At 39.1% G+C, this 22,207-nt stretch overlaps 1 protein-coding gene across 1 annotated transcript in view; it reads left to right on the forward strand.

Moving 5' to 3' along the window:
- LOC122700810 (serine/arginine repetitive matrix protein 2-like) overlaps nt 1–22,207 on the forward strand; it is a 157,103-nt gene that overhangs the window by 16,041 nt on the left and 118,855 nt on the right. Inside the window, exon 4 of the mRNA XM_043913852.1 lies at nt 21,458–21,547. Within this exon, the coding sequence (XP_043769787.1) occupies nt 21,458–21,547 (90 nt within the window). The remainder of the gene's footprint in view (nt 1–21,457; nt 21,548–22,207) is intronic.

The following is a 22,207-nucleotide window of genomic DNA, read 5'->3' on the forward strand; positions in this document are numbered from 1 at the left end:
TCTTTCAAAATATAGGTATTTCAAATATTCATCTGTTTTTAAGATAATATTGAAACCATATTATTCTACCTTGAAATGAATAAACAAACTATCCTGTGTGTTTGGTGATAATATTTTACCTTTGCAAGTGCTTCAGTATTGCTTGCAGAAATGATTTCACATCATCCTTAAATCAGCCTTATGAGATGTTCTCAAAAAACATTGTTTCCTGATTAGAAAAAAAGAGGATCAGAGAGTTCAAGCAACTTGTCCAAGGACACAGAATCATGGTAAACAGATATGGACCTTCTGTCTCAACCCTGAGTGTTCTTTCCATTCGAGTTAGAGAATCTTGATGGTTGAAGAAACTGGAGTGGTCATTTAATTCAGGAGTCCCGAGGAGATATAAAAGCAAATGGTGTCAGCCACAGAGTAGGACAGTTCAATTCAGTTCAGTCACTCAGTCATGTCCAACTCTTTGTGACTCCATGGACTGCAGCACGCCAGGCTTCCCTGTCCATCACCAGCTTCTGGAGCTTACTCAAACTCACACCCATCTAGTCACGATGCCATCCAACCATCTCATCCTGTCATCTCCTCCTTCTGCCTTCAGTCTTTCCCAGCATCAGGGTCTTTTCCAGTGAGTCAGTTCTTCGCATCAGGTGGCCAAAGTATTGAACTTTCAGCTTCAGCATCAGTCCTTCCAATGAATATTCAGGACTGATTTCCTTTAGGATGTACTGGTTGGATCTCCTTGCAGTCCAAGGGACTCTCAAGAGTCTTCTCCAACACCACAGGTCAAATGCATCAATTCTTCAGTCCTCAGCTTTCTTTATAGTCCAACTTTCACATCCATCCATACATGACTACTGGAAAAGTCATAGCTTTGACTAGATGGACCTTTGTTGGCAAAGTGATGTCTCTGCTTTTTAATATGCTGTCTAGGTTGGTCATAACTTTTCTTCCAAGGAGCACGTGTCTTTTAATTTCATGACTATAGTTACCATCTGCAGTTATTTTGGAGCCCCCCAAAAATAAAGTCTGTCACTGTTTCCACTGTTTCCCCATTTATTTGTCATGAAGTGATGGGACCAGATGCCATGATCTTAGTTTTCTGAATGTTGTTTTAAGTCAACAAGAGTAGGGTAGAAACTGTCCAAATCAGACTCCAGCTGATTGTCACTGTGTGGCAACTATTCCCATATCTTCTGATTTTAAACTTAATGTGGTTGGTTGTATTATTGGTCATCTCATTGTTCTTTGGTTACTTCTCCTGTGCCTCTTCATACTAAATATGTTCTTGATTCCACAGGGAATCATTGCACACATTTGAAGACAATATCCATGTTTCTCTCAAACCTCCCACTCCCTAATCTTCACGGTTTAAACATTCGTTGTCTTTGAACTATTCATCCTAGGTCATGATTATAGGCTTTATAAGCCTAGCTATCTTATTCTACATGTCTCTCAATCTGTTTAGTTTCTCCTGACTAGAGTATCATGTTCCATGGTCTGTGTTTAGTTGCTCAGTCATGTCCAACTCTCTGCAACCTCATGGACTGTAGCCCTCCAGGCTTCTCCTTCCATGGGGATTCTTCAGGCAAGAATACTGGAGTGGGTTGCCATGCCCTCCTCCAGGGGATCTTCCCTACCCAGGGATCGAACACAGGTCTCCCACATTGCAGGCAGATTCTTTTACCATCTGAGCCACCAGGAAGTGTTATATTCCATGGTAGCATCTCATACACAAGAACTAAAATTAAATTTTGGTATAATGTTACAATATCATTCAAATGTCAGTACTTTTTTGAGACTCTGTTTGGAATAAGGTGATACAAAATGTAGCTCGTGTCACAAATGTTAAATTTAAATTCATTCTTCAAAGTGGCTTCAGCTGATGAAGGTCAAGAATGATAAGTGCCCAGCCATTAAGAAAGACTTGCCATACTTCTTTTTTTAATTTATTTTTAACTGGAGGATACTGGCCTTACAATGTTGCATTGGTTTCTGCCATACAGCAGTGTGAATCAGCCATAATTGTACTTATAGCTTCTCCTTCTTGAACCTCTCTCCCACCCCCACCCCATCCCACCCTTCTAGGTTGTTTCAGAGCACTAGGTTGAGCTCCCTGTGTCATATCGCAACTTAGCACTAGCTATATATTTTACATATGGTAATATACATGTTTCAATGCTACTCTCGCAATTCTTTACCAGCTGAGCTACCAGGGAAGCCCTTACTAGAAACCTACTGTGTACCAAGTACTGTTTTAGAATACAGATGAAACACACAGAAATCCCTTGCATTCCTATACACTAACAATGAAAAAACAGAAAGAGAAATTAAGGAAACAATACCATTCACCATTGCAACAAAAAGAATAAAATACTTAGGAGTACATCTACCTAAAGAAACAAAAGACCTATACATAGAAAACTATAAAACACTGATGAAAGAAATCAAAGAGGACACAAACAGATGGAGAAACATACTGTGTTCATGGATTGGAAGAATCAATATTGTCAAAATGGCTATTCTACCCAAAGCAATCTATAGATTCAATGCAATCCCTATCAAGCTACCAACGGTATTTTTCACAGAACTAGACCAAAGAATTTCACAATTTGTATGGAAATACAAAAAACCTTGAATAGCCAAAGTACTCTTGAGAAAGAAGAATGGAACTGGAGGAATCAACCTGCCTGACTTCAGGCTCTACTACAAAACCACAGTCATCAAGACAGTGTGGTACTGGCACAAAGACAGAAATATAGACCAATGGAACAGAATAGAAAGCCCAGAGATAAATCCACGAACCTATGGACACCTTATCTTTGACAAAGGAGGCAAGGATATACAATGGAAAAAAGACAACCTCTTTAACAAGTGGTGCTGGGAAAACTGGTCAACCACTTGTAAAAGAATAAAACTAGAACACTTTCTAATACCATACACAAAAATAAACTCAAAATGGATTAAAGATCTAAATGTAAGACCAGAAACTATAAAAATCTTAGAGGAGAACATAGGCAAAACACTCTCCGACATGAATCACAGCAGGATCCTCTATGACCCACCTCCCAGAATATTGGAAATAAAAGCAAAAATAAACACATGGGACCTAATGAAACTTAAAAGCTTTTGCACAACAAAGGAAACTATAAGCAAGGTGAAAAGACAGCCCTCAGATTGGGAGAAAATAATAGCAAATGAAGCAACAGACAAAGGATTAATCTCAAAAATATACAAGCAACTCCTGCAGCTCAATTCCAGAAAAATAAATGACCCAATCAAAAAATGGGCCAAAGAACTAAACAGACATTTCTCCAAAGAAGACATTCAGATGGCTAACAAACACATGAAAAGATGCTCCACATCACTCATTATCAGAGAAATGCAAATCAAAACCACAATGAGGTACCATTACACGCCAGTCAGGATGGCTGCTATCTAAAAGTCTACAAGCAATAAATGCTGGAGAGGGTGTGGAGAAAAGGGAACCCTCTTACACTGTTGGTGGGAATGCAAACTAGTACAGCCACTATGGAAAACAGTGTGGAGATTTCTTAAAAAACTGGAAATAGAACTGCCATATGACCCAGCAATACCACTCCTGGGCATACACACTGAGGAAACCAGATCTGAAAGAGACACGTGCACCCCAATGTTCATCGCAGCACTGTTTATAATAGCCAGGACATGGAAGCAACCTAGATGCCCATGAGCAGACGAATGGATAAGGAAGCTGTGGTACATATACACCATGGAATATTACTCAGCTGTTAAAAAGAATTCATTTGAATCAGTTCTAATGAGATGGATGAAACTGGAGCCCATTATACAGAGTGAAGTAAGCCAGAAAGATAAAGATCATTACAGCATACTAACACATATATATGGAATTTAGAAAGATGGTAATGATAACCCTATATGCAAAACAGAAAAAGAGACACAGATGTACAGAACAGACTTTTGGACTCTGTGGGAGAAGGTGAGGGTGGGATGTTTCGAGAGAACAGCATGTATACTATCTATGGTGAAACAGATCACCAGCCCAGGTGGGATGCATGAGACAGGTGCTCAGGCCAGGTGCACTGGGAGGACCCAGGGGAATCGGGTTGGGGGGGGGAGGTGGGAGGGGGGACCGGGATGGGGAATACATGTAACTCCATGGCTGATTCATGTCAATGTATGACAAAACCCACTGCAATGTTGTGAAGTAATTAGCCTCCAACTAATAAAAATAATTGAAAAAAAAAATAAAATATTTTTCCTTCTCTAAAAAAAAAAAAAAAAGAATACAGATGAACGTGATAATGCCTGTAGAACTCAGTAAGGGTAAAATTCAATAATTCAAATAAGTGATAGATGTTACCATCATTGTTATTAATTGTTACTAGTACACTTAATATGTCACTTAGTCCTTACTACTCCTTAAGAAGTCATTATTATTGCCATTTTATGAAGGAGGAAATTAAGAATTAGATTAAGTTCTGGGATTAAGTAGCTTGGAAGGATCAGAGCATGGGAACTGGTCAAACACTGAAACACTTGCTGCTCCTTCTCCCTTGTACTATTTTAAAACACTTGCAATCTAAGATGAGCCTGGAATCCAGGTATAAGTCTTTGTTCCTTCTAAAAATTGTCACATTATTTCTCTGTTGTATGATTACACAGTGGATTTCATTTTGAACTCATGCAGAAATACATGTTTAACCTTGCTTGCATTTATTTGTGGTATGGACCCAGGTCTGTTTGGATCATTTTGAAACTTAAGAATTTCATTCAGTGCATTAAACATGAGATATTCAGACATTTGACAAGCACAACTGACTTCTAGGATTTTTTCTTAGTTAGAGGAAGCAAACAAACAGAGCCTTGGACACACTCTGAGAGATGCTTTCATCTCTTTAACTTACCCAATTTTATATCAATCATGAATTGAAGTTCTTTGTATATGATGGATTGACCTGGTATGTGCCTACTACCCTAATCTTATCATCATCTATCTCACACTTTTTTCCATCTTGTTCATAACTTTATAAAGAAAAATTTTAGTGGATTCTTTATCCAAACTATATATTCCACAATTATGAATTCTATTACTCAGCTAGGCTAGTAAGCTTATTTGAATTCAGGTGAATTTGGCATGAATTGTTTTTGTTGAACCTGTAATGACTTTAGTTAACACTGCCTTTTGATATTGATTCATTCTTGTTGGTTTGAGAGAAATATATTTCTTCTCACTTAAAGATTCTAAAATGATTTCAATTTTTAAGCTAATATTGAGAAGGAGAAGAGTCCTAGAAACCTAAAAAGCAAGTAATAAAGCAAATCTTAATTGTTACAATTAGAATCTGGGTACTAGTAACAATTTTGTGTAATTGATTGCCTTCAGAATGAATGTACAGATGTACTGCAAATATAAAAGATATTTTTACACAATTTGAATAAATAATAGTTTTGGCGTGGGAGGATTGTTCAAAGGATACACAGAAAGTTAATACATTACTCATTCCTTAGCATCTTTTACCCCCAAGGGCAGAGAGTTTATTTAACAGAGACCAGATCAGCATATTCCACATCTAATTTTCCTATATCTGCTAGATAGTAAATGGAAACCACCCTGGAGAAATACATGAAAAGCTGCATTTAATTTGGGAGGAAAAAATAACTGGTGTTTGTCCCTTTTAATTAGCGTGTGAAGAACCACATTTCTCTAAATATTCCCTTCCTAAAATATATTTATAGAATAGTGTCTTAAGATGACAGTTTTCTTGAAGAATCAGAACTTCCAAAACTTTCATACTTTACAAAACAGATTTTAAAAAGACATTGCACTTAATAATTTGTGAGCAGTTAGGGAGCTTTCACTATGTGATAGCAAACACTGAATGGCTGGTGGATTGATTTTAGCCCTTGGTCAAAGTGACATATGAGTCGGAGCTTCTGTGTGTGTGTGTTTGAAGTTGATTGTCCTTTAGGTGGGGTGTGTGCTCACTCATTTGTGACAGCCCTTACATTTCCAGGCTACTGTGTACATTCACTGTTCCTGACTGGCTTCTGCAAGTATTTGGGTTTGTAACCTCTGAGGTAAAAAGTAGAAGGATGATCTTGTGAACAGTGTAAAAAAATTTAGACAAGATGATTACACCTCCATGGAATAACTACAAAACCTCTTTAGCTCTATATTTAGGAGTTACACTTTTTCTTTCTTTCTTTCTTTTCTTTTCTTTTTTTTTAGCCAAATGTGATTTGTTGATTATTTTAGATCTGCTTAGCACTTTTGTGTGTAAATAGAAGTTCAAAGTATTTTGATTAAATATATACAAAATTAGAAAATAGATATACTTATGTGTAATGATGATGACGATAAGAGATTGCAAAAGGCATAGTTTTAGGGGAGTGGATAGTAAAAATATTTGCCATCAGGAGTTCAACAGTTTTGGACTTGACAGACTATCAATGGTGTTAGTGCATGTGTTTTTTATAGTCTTTGATCTATGTACTTGAGTACCCTAACAGATTCTGTCTCTAAGTTACCATGGAACTTTGAAATAGCAGTATTTATTTGTGGTACAGATTTGATATCAAAGCTCTAAAATTTTAAAAAAAGAACATTCTTTTGCTCAACCAAGAGCCAAGGTTCCACTGTTCTTCATGATACATTGTTAACTGAGTGCCATATTTTAAGGCATTACTAACTTTATTTATTTTGTAACCTCTCCAGAGACAGTCTGGGATAATACAAGTACTTTGAAGCCAAATCTATGGCCAGCCTTTTGATCCTGAGTGGGTCACTGAGATCTCTGAGACTTTGATTTCTGCCTGCTTAATGAGTCTGAGATTCCCTCCTGAGATTTTGCAAGGATTAAATGAGATAATGTATATATCAATAATATCTATATCTGCATACTCATTGAAAGGACTGATGATGAAGCTGAAGCTTCAGTCCTTTGTCTACCTGATGTGAAGAGCCAACTCATTGGAAAAAACCCTGATGCTGGGAAAGATTGAAGGCAGGAGAAGGGGGTGACACAGGATGAGATGGTTAGATAGCATCACTGACTCAATGGACATGAGTTTGAGCAAACTCTGGGAGATGGTGAAGGACAGGGAAGCCTGGTGTGCTGCAGTCCATGGAGTCACAAAGAGTCGGACATGAATTAGCGACTGAACAACAATAATATCTATAATAATAATAACAAAATTATTTAGCATTGACAAAGCACTATTCTCTCACTTTCCTCCATCTCATAGCCAAAACTATGGTCTAAATGACCATTCATGTCTTATTAGCAGAACACAGTATCCATTTAACTGTCCTCCCCAGCCCCTTTCATTGTACATTCTCACATGGCTTGCAGCTGAAGTGAAATTTTCAAAAAGCAAATATGATCTCACGAGTCTTTGCTAATGCCTTTCAAATGCTCTCCATCACTCCTAGAACATGGTCTACAAGTTTCTGCCTGGTGTGGCCCCTGCTGCTGCTTTGCCTCATCGTGGTCCTGCTGCCCATAGCTCCCGTCAGTCAAGGCATCCTGACCTGCTTGGCGATTTCTTACATGTGCACTTACATTCTTTTGCTCAGCTGTCTCCTCCCTCATGGGACCCTTACACAAGCCAGTCTTTCTGCTCAGGGTTTTTTTTCTCCTGTTCCCAGCTGCTTAATACTTATTTCATATTTCTTAATATGAATAATACTTAATACATATTTCATATCTCTGTTCCTCTACCGCTATTTCCCATTCTTCCTGATACCTGCCCCCTCACCTTCCCCAGCCAGGCCTGATTCCTCCCACCCTCAATCTCACGTACCATAGTACCATATATGTCTCCTTCAAAACACTTAATGCAGTTATAATTTTATATTTCTTTGTATGACTATTTGATTGTTTACTGGTTATTTATTGTATTGTATGGTTGTTTAATAGGTACCTTATCTGCTACAGTAAAAGCCCTATGAGGTCAAGGACTAGGTCTGTATCCCCGGGACCTAGTAGATGCCCTGAGATATCAGACCCTCCATCTGTATTTGCTGAATGAATTAATTTTTGAGAATCAGGGAGAGCTTATGCTCCTCCCATGGAATCCTTACAATGATACTGTGACATGATTTTTATTTTTCTCTTTCTTATGGAAGAGAAAAATAAGGCTCAGAGTGTTCTTACAGAGTGTTTGCTTAAGATTGCAGAGTATTCATCGAGGTGCTATAGTTTGTGTTCAGGTTACTTCACATCTAAATCCTGTGTTCTTAACCTCTAGGCTTTGCTGTCTCTTAAAAAATTGAGTATAAGTGTGCAAGGTGTGTTGCTCTCCTCATGGTTAGAAATTGGCTCATCTTAACTTGCTCTGTTTTATTTATTTGCCAAATTACTGGGTTGTATCCAAACTTTCTGTAGCTCATGATCAACCATTTATTGAATGCTAAGAAGGATCAGGCATGCTGCTGTAAGGAAGTCAAAGTTTAGGAGTGAAATAGCTGTACAAACAATTCCTCTTGCATTGTACACAGAATTCTTTCTCATTGCAAAGCGTACAGAAGGCTGTGGGAATCTACCAGAAAGTCTACTTTGTTCTGACTGAAAGCAGCAGTTGATGAGAGGCTTCACTGAGGGAGTCATTTCCCGGTAGACTGTGAGGCCCTCAATACCAAGGGCCTTGTTTCCCTTTGTGAACTCATTTCTCCATTGTGGGGGGATATGGCTCCCAGGTAAGCATCTGTGTAAGCACTCTCCTATGCCTTCGATTTAATTGACAAATACGTACAATGCAGGGATTACTGTTGGGAGCCAGACATCCCAGTTTACTGCCTCCCCTCCCATCCCCAAGTGTGTGCTTTTTGGCACATGTCACGCTTAAAATTGCTTTGAATGGACATGTTTTTAGGCAGAAATTCACCCAAAATACCCACCACTTTGCCGTACTCCCCGTCATTCCCTTGTTGACTTGCTCTGATTTGACTCACTTGTTGATCCTACCTCCTTGACCCCTTTTGAGTTTACAGACCATGTATGGAATACCAGGGAAACATACTTCTTGAAATAGGAAGCCAGTGTCATATTCTAGAAAGGGAACTGAGCTAGCATTTGGAGTCCTCTGAATTTGCTCTTGACCTGATAAAGACCTGTGATCTTGAGGGCTTCGCTATCTTTCCTCATCTATTAATTGAGAATAATAATCCCTGCTCTGACTCCCTCACAGAGATATTGTGCAAATCAAATGAGATGATGCACATGATAGTATTTGGTAAATGGAGACATGTTGTTCAAGGAGAAAGGACTGTAATTAAGAGGCAGAGAGCAAGCTGCTCAGGAACAGCCTGCCCTATAATTTCTGACCCCTGCCACCAGAAAGGGAGGACCAATTAAAATGGCCAGAGAGCTACAGAGTCATGATACACAGGCATGAAGGGAGAAGAGCCCTGCTTCCTATCCCCAGCATGGAGGAGTGGGGAAATTACGATTACCATTTTAATGGCGTCTCAGAGAACTATGCATTAATTACACTAATAATTACATTACAGTGTATTGCATTGGTCTGCAGTTATATGTTATGGCATCAATTATGAAGTGGAACATAAACCTCCCTATCTTTAAACCACTTCACAGTGTTGAGAAACTTTGTTCAGTAGTGAGCTCTAGTTTTTTTCAACAGACGAAAGAGAGGAAATGTAGTTTTCCTAGCCTTAATTTATAACTGAAAGTATTGATAATGCGTTTCATTTCATACGACTTAATTTCATGCTTAGTAGTAGTTGCAGAGTTGTCTGGTGACGATTTATGCATCTGTAATTATTTCTAACCTCTATTTATAATTCTGCCTCAACTTTCTGTGCTTGATGGCTTTCTTGATGCAATTTTTGGCTTCACGTCTGTGCAGTTTTGCAGCCATGAACACTGGGTAGGATCCAGAAAAGTAGGTGACGGACAGCTGCCTGTTTCTGAGCTATGATGAGAAGGCTTATTAACCTTTGTCTCTTCACGTGGAGAGGCCACCAGCGTGCAAGAGACCCTCCACCCCATTGCAACATCCCCCCACAACTCGGTGCCCTTTCTTCATGATTCACCATGAGATCTTATCATAGCTCACAGAGAAATGTTATTAACTTTAATTTGCCAAAATTGAGTGCTCTATGAGACATTGAATCAAGCTGCTTTCTCCTCACTGGTAAACACATTTATTAAAACAAAAAAGATTAGTAACTTACTGTGCCATACCTGGCTGATTCACATAAACAATGAAAATAACATTCTCATAACCTAGGACACAATGTTTTATTTCTGTTTGTTTGTACTGTTCTGAGACCTATGGTATGAGACTAATAGAACCATCAGACCTCTCAAGTCTAACATCATAAAACAATTTATTGGGGAGTCATTTACTTTGTGGGAAACACATACTCTTGGCCTTTAGTGTAAAACAGGAGATCATCTAGCATGTTGTCACAGCTGAGGATTTTCCATCTAATGTAGAGTGATGGGTACATTCAAAAGGACTGCTTCTTAGGATTCTTTCTTTTATGGTAAGAATTGCATTGTGCTTCTGAATGTAACTGCCTCCGTTTTCTCATCTATAAAATGGGGGAAGCGACACAAGAGCAAGCTGATCTCACATAAAACAACCCTGGTCAATCCTAGATCAGCATGCCGAAGTGTGAGTGGATTGAGGGACTTCCCTGAGAAATGTAGGGGCTTAACTGCAGGACAGTGGCTCAGACACACATTAGCTGCTTGGAAGTTCAGAAGGAGGGGAAGGTTTAAGTTCTATTTGTAACGAGACTTATTTTCATTATAGAAAGCTCTCTGTCTTGTTAGATGACAATTTTAAAAGATTCCCCACTTCCCATGTGCTCACTCTTTCCTCACAAGCAAAAATTACTGTGATGTTGGTCAGTCAAAGAGATGTTTTTCCTTAATTGTCACATGCAACCTGGTGACCATCAACCATTGCTCCTAGGGATTGAATTGCTGTAGTGAGTCTGTGCAGTTATGTTTCTGAAGAACTGAGCATGATCCCTGGCACATAGTTAAGTATCAATAAGCATTGACTATTGTTTTTGTCATTGTTTCCCAGCCGTAGTTGCAACTGTATGTGACTGGAATTAATATGTAAACATTACTGGTTGATGAGAAATGCAGAACATTAAAGCGACGCCTTATTAATATTAACCACTTCCTTGAGCAGCTGTCCAAGGAACGGCATTCACCTTCACCTCAAATGGGAACTCTGAGGTTGACATGGGTTGTACACAGTGGTATGGGTAAGGTGTCGGCTGCATAGATATGGCATCAAAGTGGCCCCTCCTCAAAGCATCCTTAAAGCATCTCAGACCTCAGTTCTGTTTCTGAGGTAAATGCCAAAGTTGGATGTGTGTTTTGTCAGTCATTCTGCACAGGAAGTGTTGCTTGACCCCATGTCTGTCTGTCATACGTGGACCACAGGCTGAGATGGAGGACTCTCTGCAGGGATGGGCAGGAAGCTGGCACTTGGCTCCTCACTGGGGCTTCTGCCTTGAAATTGTATATTCTGTCTCAGTTTCTGAGCAGGGTGGTAGCAGCCATGCTGGGCAGGGAGATGAGAAACCTAGGTTGACATTTAAGTAACAAGAGACAGAGATTATAGAATTAGGCAAGGCTCAGAGCGTGGAAGGCTCAGGACTTATCTTGTCTATAATAACAACTACCTAGTATTTATTGAGTTCGCAGCCACCACACTAAGTGATTTTCATATATTATAACTTAGTTAATTCTTGGCAGTAGCCCTGCAAATTAAGCAATATTTTACCTATTTTCATTTGCTCTATATATGCTAAAGATTTTGTGTACATCACCTCATTTAATTTTTATAACTTTCCGTTAGGGCTGGTAATATTATATTTGGAAATGGAAAGTCTGAACCTTAAAGAGCTTAAATGATTTGTTCAGTCACAATTAGTTATTAAGCAGCAGAGCTGAGTGCTGAGTCCAAGTGTCTCTGAGACCAAAAGGCAAACACCCAACTACAACTCTCTCCTATCTCATCTCTCATTTTGTGTGGTTGAGACTAGAGGCTTTAAGGAACATGCCTTGGGATGTTGGTGGGCCTTCCTCAGGATCAAAATTCTTTTTATTTTCTCAAACTTACTTTGTGGACTTGCATGGCCTGCCGAGCCTATTCAGCTATGGCCTGGTATGCATCTGATCCTAATTTGGCTCATACTGGAAGTGAACATCTTGAAGTTCCCCATTGTTATTCAGTTGCTCAGTTCTGTCAGACTCTGCAAACTCATGGACTACAGCACCCCAGGCTTCCCTGTCCTTCACTATCTCTTGGAATTTGCTCAAACTCATGTCCATTGAGTCAGTGATACCATCCAACCATCTCAACCTCTGTCACCCCTTTTCCTTTCAATCTTTCCCAGCATAAGGGTCCTTTTCAGTGACTCAGCTCTTCGTATCAGGTGGCCAAAGGAAAAAGCTTCAGCTTCATCATCAGCCCTTTCATTGACTATTCAGGGACTCTCAAGAGTTTTCTCCAGCAGAAGTTCCCTGTAGTGTTTATTTTTACTCTGAGTTATCAACAGAGCCAGGATATAACCACCATGATAGAATGACTTCCCTGAATGTTAGCCAGTTCTACAGATGTGTGCCTACTCCTATTTTTACTATTTTCTCAAACTATTGGGAGGAGGACAGTATGTATAAAAGTTGTTGATGATTGAAGTCATTAAGAATTTTGTCATGCTACATGAGTGAAATTTGCAAAATGATAATTTGCAAGTGTAGTTTCTCATTTGACATAGCCTAGGCTGATCTTGATTTTTTCCCACCCCTCTTTGTGGATATGATCACTTGTGAAAGACTAAAAGCCTTCTATTTTTTATGCCTTTGTTGTCTTCATGGAAGCTGGTGGTCAGTTGACTGTAATATTTATCCTATGGTTGAAAAACTTTCCAAGATTTGAAGAAGGCTCCAAATTGTCCAAAACTTTCTGGTACTGAATTTGCATTAGACGATTTAGACATTAACCTTGGTTGAGCAAATGTTTTCAGTCTCATAGCCAAGGGGCTGAAATTAATATTTTAGTTTTGTGTAATACAGAACGTTACTGTGTTACAAGTGAATTACATCACCTCTCCTTTCTCCTGTCTCCTGCCCCTTTGCCTCTCTACTGCTCTTTTTTTTTTTTTTCCCAATTTGAACAGTTATAAAAGAGGCATCTACTGCTTATTTATTACACTCCTCTTTCATCTTCTTCCTTCCAGAATGTAACACATTCTTCACAGATTATAAGATTGCAGAATAATCATAACCATTTGTATTTATTATTTAAGACTTTCTGGAAATCTGTAGTATTAGTACTTAGGACTTGTAGACAGAGGTTGTGTTGACAAGGGTGCCATCCTCTCTGAATCCATATGACAGCAGTGTACATATTTCATTGATAAGAGCAATTATGGTGAGATTTTCACTCTTAGGAAGTAAATGACTAAATGTATTATTGATTAGCAAAATGCTGTAATTTAGCACACATCCTTTTCTTTCTCATCCTCACCTGGACCCAATGGAGAAGTCATCTGGCTTCAATTTCTCCCTCTGTTTGACCTATAGACCTTAGTTGCATCAGTTACTGCTCAGCTGTTATCAGTTCATTGGGTCATATGGCTTTTAAGCCCTTGGCTCTGCTACCAGGACACAGGGCTTTCCCATGAGGTAACTCTTGTCCTGTCTCTGCACATAAATTTCGTCAGCCTGCCTTATATCAAAGCCCCTTCTGGGAACTGATGCACAAAGCATTTTCATCATCTCATCATCACCTTCTTTACCATCATCACCATCACCATCATCATGTCACTAATTATGGAGCCCTTACTATGTGTCACATGTTCTGCTAAGTATCTTTCCTGTCTCACGTCATTCTAGAAGGCAAGTATTATTATCCCTACTTCACAAATGAGACATCTGCGTGTCAGGAAAGTGAAATTATTTGAAAAAGTCCATATAGTCACTACATGGCTGAACTAGATTGGAATGCTTGTTCTATGTGGTTCTGAAACCTATGCCAAGCATCACTCTGCAATTACACTATTCATCCTCTTCCTGACTCCCCCTGTCCCTTTCCCAGGTATAGCTAGACTTGTTGGGGAGGGAAATAGCAAATACAAGACAAGACAATTGTGGACAAGTGCTGTCTAGCTCAAGTTGGCCAGGTCACATCTGGATTTTAGGTTACCCATCTGAAAAAAAACACATCTGAATGAAATGATGTTCCTTCCAGTAAACATTTCTCTAATTTTTTCTGACCTCTCTGCTGATTACTATGGAAAACAACAAAAACTTTGATTTTCATAAAACTGCTGTCTGATAAGGATAACAGTATGATCTATGGTGCTTTACATTTTACAGTGTACCTTTGCATATTTTAATAATAATAATGACAACTACAGATATCAGCTAGTAAGCAATCTCCATGTGACAGGCCCTCATTTAATCTTTATGGCAGCACTAAAAGTTTGTCTTTACCTATATCACTCATCAAAACATTACCTGTGTATCATAATACATTTCACTGTATTATAGCATTCCTTCCAATACTTAGTTTTCTTTATTTCTCTTATTTCCAATTTTGCAGCAACAGTGTGTGTTTACTTAGGAAAAAGGAGTACTTTGAGTAGGTGAATTAGATCCTTGTTGTCAAGAACACAGCAAAAGCCGAAAGACATTGTCGCTTTGTACTTTCTCCTTTCTGCGCCTTCCTGCAGACACTGTTGGTAGAGGAGCTGGAGTGGCAGCCTGGACCTGGGCAACTGCTGCTGAAAGATAATGTGCTGAGAGTAGAAATCTCTCCTGTAACTGAGTGATCCTTCGCATTCGTTTCAGAACAGTGTAATTGATTCTTGTTCTTTCCCTTTTGTTTTCTTGTCATTTAATTCTTCAATTAAACTCTCTTGTTATTTGGATTAAAATCATTGTCACCTACCCCAAGTTTTGATCATCTTGCTCTTTGAAGGCTTGATAGTACTGAACTTTCTAATCTCAGGGCTGAAGGAATTATTGTCAACCTGATGATGTCTTAGAATAGTGATTCTCAACCAGGGAGGCTGGCTTCTTAGAGGATGTGTTATCAGAACCTTGAAGTAGAAGGTGGGAGGGAAGAGGGCCTGCTAATTGATGGAAAAGGCATATTCAGTATTCTAAAATAAGAAATGAAAATCAATGAATATTGTTTTGTGAACCAAGCTGTATAGAGTTAAGCTTTATAAAATCTTGATTGCTAGGGTATAAAAGTCAGGAACTACCAACAGATGAATGTTCCTCTTTCTAGATCGGAGTTTCAGTCTATAATGTGATGGGCTATGTTCAAGAGAAATGTACCGGGTTGGTCTCAGAAGCATCATTTGTAATAGCAAAACCAAGAGGAATTGGAACAGAACTAAAGACCCATCAGATGGAGAGTAGCTGAATAAAGGAATGGGGTAGGGTGGGTATTATTGAGTCATTGATGTGGATGAGCAGATGAACTGATATTGGAAGGTCTCCAACACACATTTTAAATTAAAACAACTGCAACAACATGGAAGGCACAATGGATAATATGATCCCTTTAGTATGAAAACAGCCCTAAACTCTATAAAAGCTGTAATCACCTTCCACTTTCTTTCTTTCCCTCTCCTTCAATTAGGAACCTCTGTCTTACTCTCCCCCATGCTATGTCTGTACACAGGATTTTTTCTTTTCCTGAAAAGATACATAAGAACTAGGCTAGAAGGGTCACCTTTGGGAAGAGAAACTACAGGGAGGGAAACTTAAAAAATTACACTTTGTTCTTTTTATACTTTTCAAAATTGCCTAACCCAGCAACTAATCATTAATTCTACAAATGCTTGTTGAATGGCTACTCTACATCAGGCAATATAATACTTTCTACAAGAATGGCAAGATTCCAAGTTTCAGTAAGCTCAACCTGATGAGGAAACAGTAGTAGGAAAATGGAAAGACAATTCCAGAGAGTTCTAAGAGTTAAGAAGAATCAACAGGTCATTGGCTGACGACCAACAGGGAGAAGATTGCATTAGATAGTATAGTATTGCATTAGATAGTATATAGTAAAGCTCTTGCCCTTTAAATGTTCCATAAAGTGAAGAAAACAAAACAAAATAAAATACCCAAATGGAATGCCTCTCAACAAGTTCAACTTTGCAAGTCCACTGTGACTCAACTGATGTATCCTGGGATTGGCTGGGAAGCTATGGGTTTGCAAGTTGAAAGTTGTGCTCAGGATTGCTCTGTATTTGTCCATTCTGAGGCTCAGGCTGAGGGCACAGCAGCTTCTCAGCAAGGCTCTCTTTGTGACCAGTCACTGGAGCGGAAAGGGCCAGGTGAAGCTGTGCAAGGCCATTGAAGGCTTTTGCTTGCAGCATGTCTGCTGATATCCCATTGGCCAAAGCAAGTCCAATGGCCAAGCCCATGACAGTGGATTAGGAAATGGCAACCCACTCCAGTGTTCTTTCCTGGGAAATCTCATGGACGTAGGATCCTGGTGGGCTACAGTCCATGGGTTCACAAAGAGAGGTTGAGACGTGCCTGAGCACAGCACACAGCAGCTGCTGGAGGGGAAAGAGGTAAACAGGAGAGAAGTCAAAAGGCAACATGCTCCTTTCTCAGTAGCAGATGGTCCATTGACAGCAAGGCTGTGGCTGGTGGAAGAAGAAGGGAAGAGGCTGTCCATTTGAGAAAGATTAAGGTGTGTGTTTGTCTGCTAAGACTAGACTTTCAGAACTGATGATGAGTCTAATGATAAAGTTCTCTAAGAATGATCGCCCATGTCATTGCACAGCTTACATTTTTATCTAGGGTAGCACTTTAGCTAAACCACAAAACATATTTTAGGGGCAGTGGTATTCAAACATAAACTTGCTTTTATGATTATACCTTTTGAATCTTGTCCAACCTACCAGTTATATTAACACTTATTAAATTAAAAGATAGCAATCAAAGTGTTGTGTTAAGGGTTTTATAGATATTCTGTCATTCCCAAGAATACTATAATTACTATTACTCCATTTTATAGATGAGCACATTGAAAGCAAGGGGGGTTAAGTGATTGCCTAAAGTCACAGAATAATAAATGTCAACACTGGGGTTCAAGTTCAGTCCAGCCCGTCTGACTCCAGAGTCTGTGCTCTACATGGATCTGATTTCTTTACCTCCAAGGAGAGCCTCTGATGTGTGTGGGGAGTGAACACACTCAGCCCATCCTCCAGGCCAAGCAGGCCCAGCTTCTTCAGCCGCCTCTTGCATGGCATGGTTTCAGCCTTTCTTTATCCTACTCATTCTCCTGACCTTGTTCCCATTAGTCACATGTGGCCCCTGTGCATGTGTGAATGCTCAGAATTATGTTTGATGACTTGTGTGACTTAGACTCTGCAATACTAACCATCAGCAGTGCCCTGGAAGTAGGCGAGGCCTCCTGAATGCAGTTTCTGCAGGATCTCATTGCCTGCTTTGACACTCACCAGAGTGGCTGAGGAGACCCTCCCTGCAGGAGCCTGTGGAAGGCATATCAACTGCCTCTTAAGGTCAGTCTCCAGTTCCGTGAATTTTATGAGATGCAGTGAGAATTTGATGGTGGCAGGGTATTAAAAATACAACAGCAGCAGCTCTATTTCCCCCAAAACTTTCTACTCATACTGAAAATAGTTTTGCTCTTGAGCATTCACTCATTTATTCACTTGTCAGTGCATTCATTCACACAACGAGTACTTGTCGAGGGTCTGTCTTGGCATTAGGTCATGAGATACTATAATGGATAAGAGGAGTTCCCTGTCCTTGGGGAGCTCAGAATCTAGACTGGGAAGTGGGTAAGTAAATCAGTTGTCAAGCTCTGGTGGAAATAGTACTAAATCCAGGTGTGAACCAAACGCCTTGAGAACACCCGGAAGTGAGTAACTGAGAGTGTTCAGGAATGTCGGACTGTGTTAGTCATGGTGTTGTGTGTAAATTAGAAAACTTGTCGCAGGGCAGCAGTGGAGGCACAGACATAGAGAACAGACTTGTGGACACAGTGCGTGAAGGAGAGGGTGGGATGAATTGAGAGGGCAGCATGGAAACATATACATTACGTATATACACACGTATACATACGTAAAACAGATAGCCACAGGGAATTGGCGGTGCGCACAGGGAGCCAGGCCTAGTGCTCTGTGACACCTGGAAGGGTGGGATGGGGTGGGAGATGATGGGTAGGAGGTTCAAGAGGGAAGGCACATGGATATACATGTAAATCCATAGCTGATTCATGTCAATGTATGACAAAAACCACTACAATATTGTAAAGTAATTAGCCTCCAACTAATAAAAATAAATGAAAAAAAAAAAGATATACCTGTGACTGATTCATGTTGACATGTGGCAGAAACCAGCACAATATTGTAAAGCAATTATCCTCCAATAAAAATTTAAAAAACACACAAACAGACCCCAAACTGTGAGAATCCCTCCTTTCAAGTTTTGCCCTTATTTGACAGAAAATATTTTTTTATCTTCTGAAGGGCTAGGGTGGGGGTGAATGCTCTCTCTTTGGTGCATAAAGATCTATTTGACCTTGAAGTAAATCATTGCAGGAATTCATCTTCATTTGCATGCTATCCTTTTATGAAGAGAGGTTTGAGTTGCTGAGTTAGAGAATCTGTTTCTGGTGCCCTTCTTAGCCTGGCTGATCCTCCTATTGTGTTTTCTGGAAAGGTTGGCTCATTTAATACTTCTGCCACGTGCTTGCAGAAATAACCAAAAAGTTGCCCAAAGATCTGTATTCAAGGGTGCTCATTGAGGTATTACTTATAATGACAACAACTGAAAATATCCTAAATACCCATCGATAGGGGACTGATTAAATTCATTATGGAACATGCTGCAGTGTAATACCAAACTGTCCTTTAAAGAGATTAATAAGATCTATATATATTAATCAGGAAGTGTTAACGATACCTAAAGTAAAAATTAAGAAGCTTATAGAACTGCTTATATAATATTATACTGTATTTTTAATGTTCGTTAACATATGCATAAAAATTCTGTGGGAATGTATTCCAAACTGAACAGAGGCTATTGTGGAGGATGGAGTATAGGGGATTTCACTTTCTCATCAAAGCACATCTGTATTTTGTGCATTTTAAGTTATTTGTATAAACAGCCAAAAAACTAAAGGTATTTTCCAAGAAAGAAAGGGAGTGTTTGGAAGGGAGACTTGCATAGCGGAAGGAGAACATAGCTGCAGGTAATAACTCATGCGGTCTGGTTTTTCTATTTTGTTTTATATGGTAGCCAGGGTTAAACCCATCATCTTCCTTTCCCAATCCAAAGCCTTCTCTCTTCCCCGCATTCTGCAATTTTAACGTTGGTGTATAAAAAATCTTCTTTTCCTTATTCTTTTGCCTTCCACATCTAACTAGTTGCAAAATGTCTTTCACACATTCTCATTCTTTCCTTTGACTCTTCTACTCTTTGGTAATGCATTGGCCTGGCCTACGGGCACTGCCCTCTTCCCAGTCTCCATCCATTATTTATTTTATTGGCAGCAGAGTAATCCTAAAACCCAGAGATAATAGTAAGTTTATATGAGTCCCCAATTCTCATGGGATAAATACAAATTTCCTTGTTTTACCCTCAAGACCCTGAATGATGTGGTCTTAGCAATTGTGTCCTTTTGTATAGCTGGTGAGAGATTTTTCATTCATGCAGTTTTGCTCTTTGACATTTTTGTTTGTAACCCTTGAATCTCTTTTTTTCTACTATGTAAATGCTTCATGTATACTATTTTATATTTTAGCTATGGTAGATACATGAGTCTCATTTTTCCACTCATTCATTCTCTGAATCTTAGGGTGACTTCTGTGTAGTAGGTGATGTACTAGGTACTGAAGACACAGCATGGACCAAAAATACCCCACCATATCCCTGCCTTCTCCCAGACTCAGACAAAGCCCAAGGAGACAAGCAAATAGAATAATCACAACATAGGAAAAGCTCTGGGAAGAGAAATAACATGAGACCAAGAAAGAAAATAATGGTGACAAAGGTAGGGTAGTAGGGGAAAAGGGGGGTAAGATTAGGAAAAATCTAGTTAAGGGGGTAACATTTATTTTAAGATTGTCCCGAAAGGCAGAAAGGAGCCAACCAGCCATGACTTGAGTGGGGGTGCAACATTCCATGCAGATGGAATATCAAGCAGGACTCTATTCATATACCTTGAGGCAAGAAAGTGCTAGTCTGTATAAGTATCTGAAAAAGGACTTTGCCTGGAAGAAAGAGATTGATGGAAAAAGTGGCAGAAGATGATGTTGGGAAAGTAGGAGTCTTCAAAGTCAGGCCTTTAAAGTCATGTAATGAGTTTGGTTTTTAGTCCAAGTGCAGTGGCATGCTGTTGGAGCTTTTAAACAGAGCAGTGAGATTATCAATCCAGTTTATCCCTTCCCGCCTTGCCCTCAGCGCTGGTCACAATGTCCTGCATATAACCGTTGCTGACCGAGTACTTGAGTACATATCGCATTATTGAGTGCGGTGTCTGTGATTGATTATAGAATTAGCCACACTTCAGCAGGGGATGGATTTAGTCATCTTTTTCAGTTTTTATCCAGCAAGCTAGATAAGTTCATAAAAAGGTAACTTTCCTGGTAATCTATTTTCAGTTCATTAATCACATATAGAATATTGGCTCTGGTTTTTCTTTAAAAAACTTAAGTATTCTGGTACTTGAATTTTTATTTAAGTCCCAATTGAGAAGTTCTGTTTTTTTTTTTTTTTTTTTTTCTTTACCAAAAGAAGTTTGAATTTTGAAATCAAAAGTCATGGAGGTGCTGCTGTATTCTGAACCACAGAATATATGTTCTTCAGTGGCTTAGAATATAGGTGGACCATGGCACTTTGATGCCCAGAGATTTAAAAAACCCCGTGTCCAAAGGCATCCAGTTAGTTAACACTCAGGTTTTCTGGACCCTTACTGTGCTCTGCCATGTTGCAACTTTTATTTAATGGAGAAATTTCTCTAGATTTTTCTGCAGTGCAGTGCAATGTTGATAAGCAGAATGTCTAATAAATTCTTGCATCATGCTCTTAAAAAAAGCAGCTCAGTAAACTACTCATTTGATTTTTATGAAGAAATAATTGAGCAACTTGCTTCTGTTTACTTTTTAGTTAACAACATGCATTAGTTTGGAATCTTTTTGTTACAAGTGACAGAAACCAAATTCAAATATATTGGTATACATAGGTTAGCCATGAAAGATCTGACCTCAGGTACTGTTTGGACCAAGGAATAAAGAGGGAGGGGAGGGGGAATTGGTGAGGACAGAAGAGGAGGACGCTGTTTCCAGGAGTATGAAGGAGCGCTGGCAGACAAAATGGTAAGTATTGGCTATTCCATATTGTAAAGACCAGCTGTTTAGATTAGCAGTGATAATAAGTCCAAAATCCATGCTTTATTTACATATTTTTTGTAGGTCCTCTTTTGAAGCAACTCTTCAAGTCTGTATTGGATTTTTTAGAACCAAGTGTTTTTCTGGGAGTCAAGTCTTCAAGATACCAAAATAGTAAGTTATTGACACTGGTTTTCTGAAGTGGCTGCATTGATGCATTGATTTCTTTAACAAAACATTTTAAATGTCTGTTATGTTCTAGGCATGAAACTAAGCATTTTGTATTCAGAGATGAGTAGAGTATAATTGGTCTCTCCCAGCAGAGACCTCCAGCTGCTTGGGGAGATAGATGTGTAAATAAATAAATAACTGTAACATGGAATAACTGCTAATGAAACTCTATCCAAGATGGCAAGGGGTACAAAAAGCAGGGAGCTTGTCTAGGAGTTAGTCAAAGGAAACTTGGCTAAGGACATAACATTAGAATTGAGTCTTTAAGATTAATGACCTTCTAGGTCTTTGAGTTGGAGAATGGAAGAAGGATGCTGCATTCAAAGGACTAGCATGTGCAAAGGCAAGCAGCAGGAAGACAGTGATATGACCAGGGCATATGATGTGGGTGGACAGTGATGGTGGTACAGAAGTTTTGTTAGGATGAATATATGCTTGCCTCCTTATTCCAGAGTCTACTTTAAGAATTATGCATTTGGATGTTTAAGTTCTAGAATGCTTGATAAAAATTAGACTCACTCCTTTATATCTATGCCATATCTTTCAAGTTCTCAACTAATATTTGGAATTAATTTTCCTATAAAGTTAACATGTAAGAATGGT

This window comes from Cervus elaphus, chromosome 9 (assembly GCF_910594005.1).
Source record: "Cervus elaphus chromosome 9, mCerEla1.1, whole genome shotgun sequence".
In the NCBI taxonomy this organism is placed as follows: domain Eukaryota; kingdom Metazoa; phylum Chordata; class Mammalia; order Artiodactyla; family Cervidae; genus Cervus; species Cervus elaphus.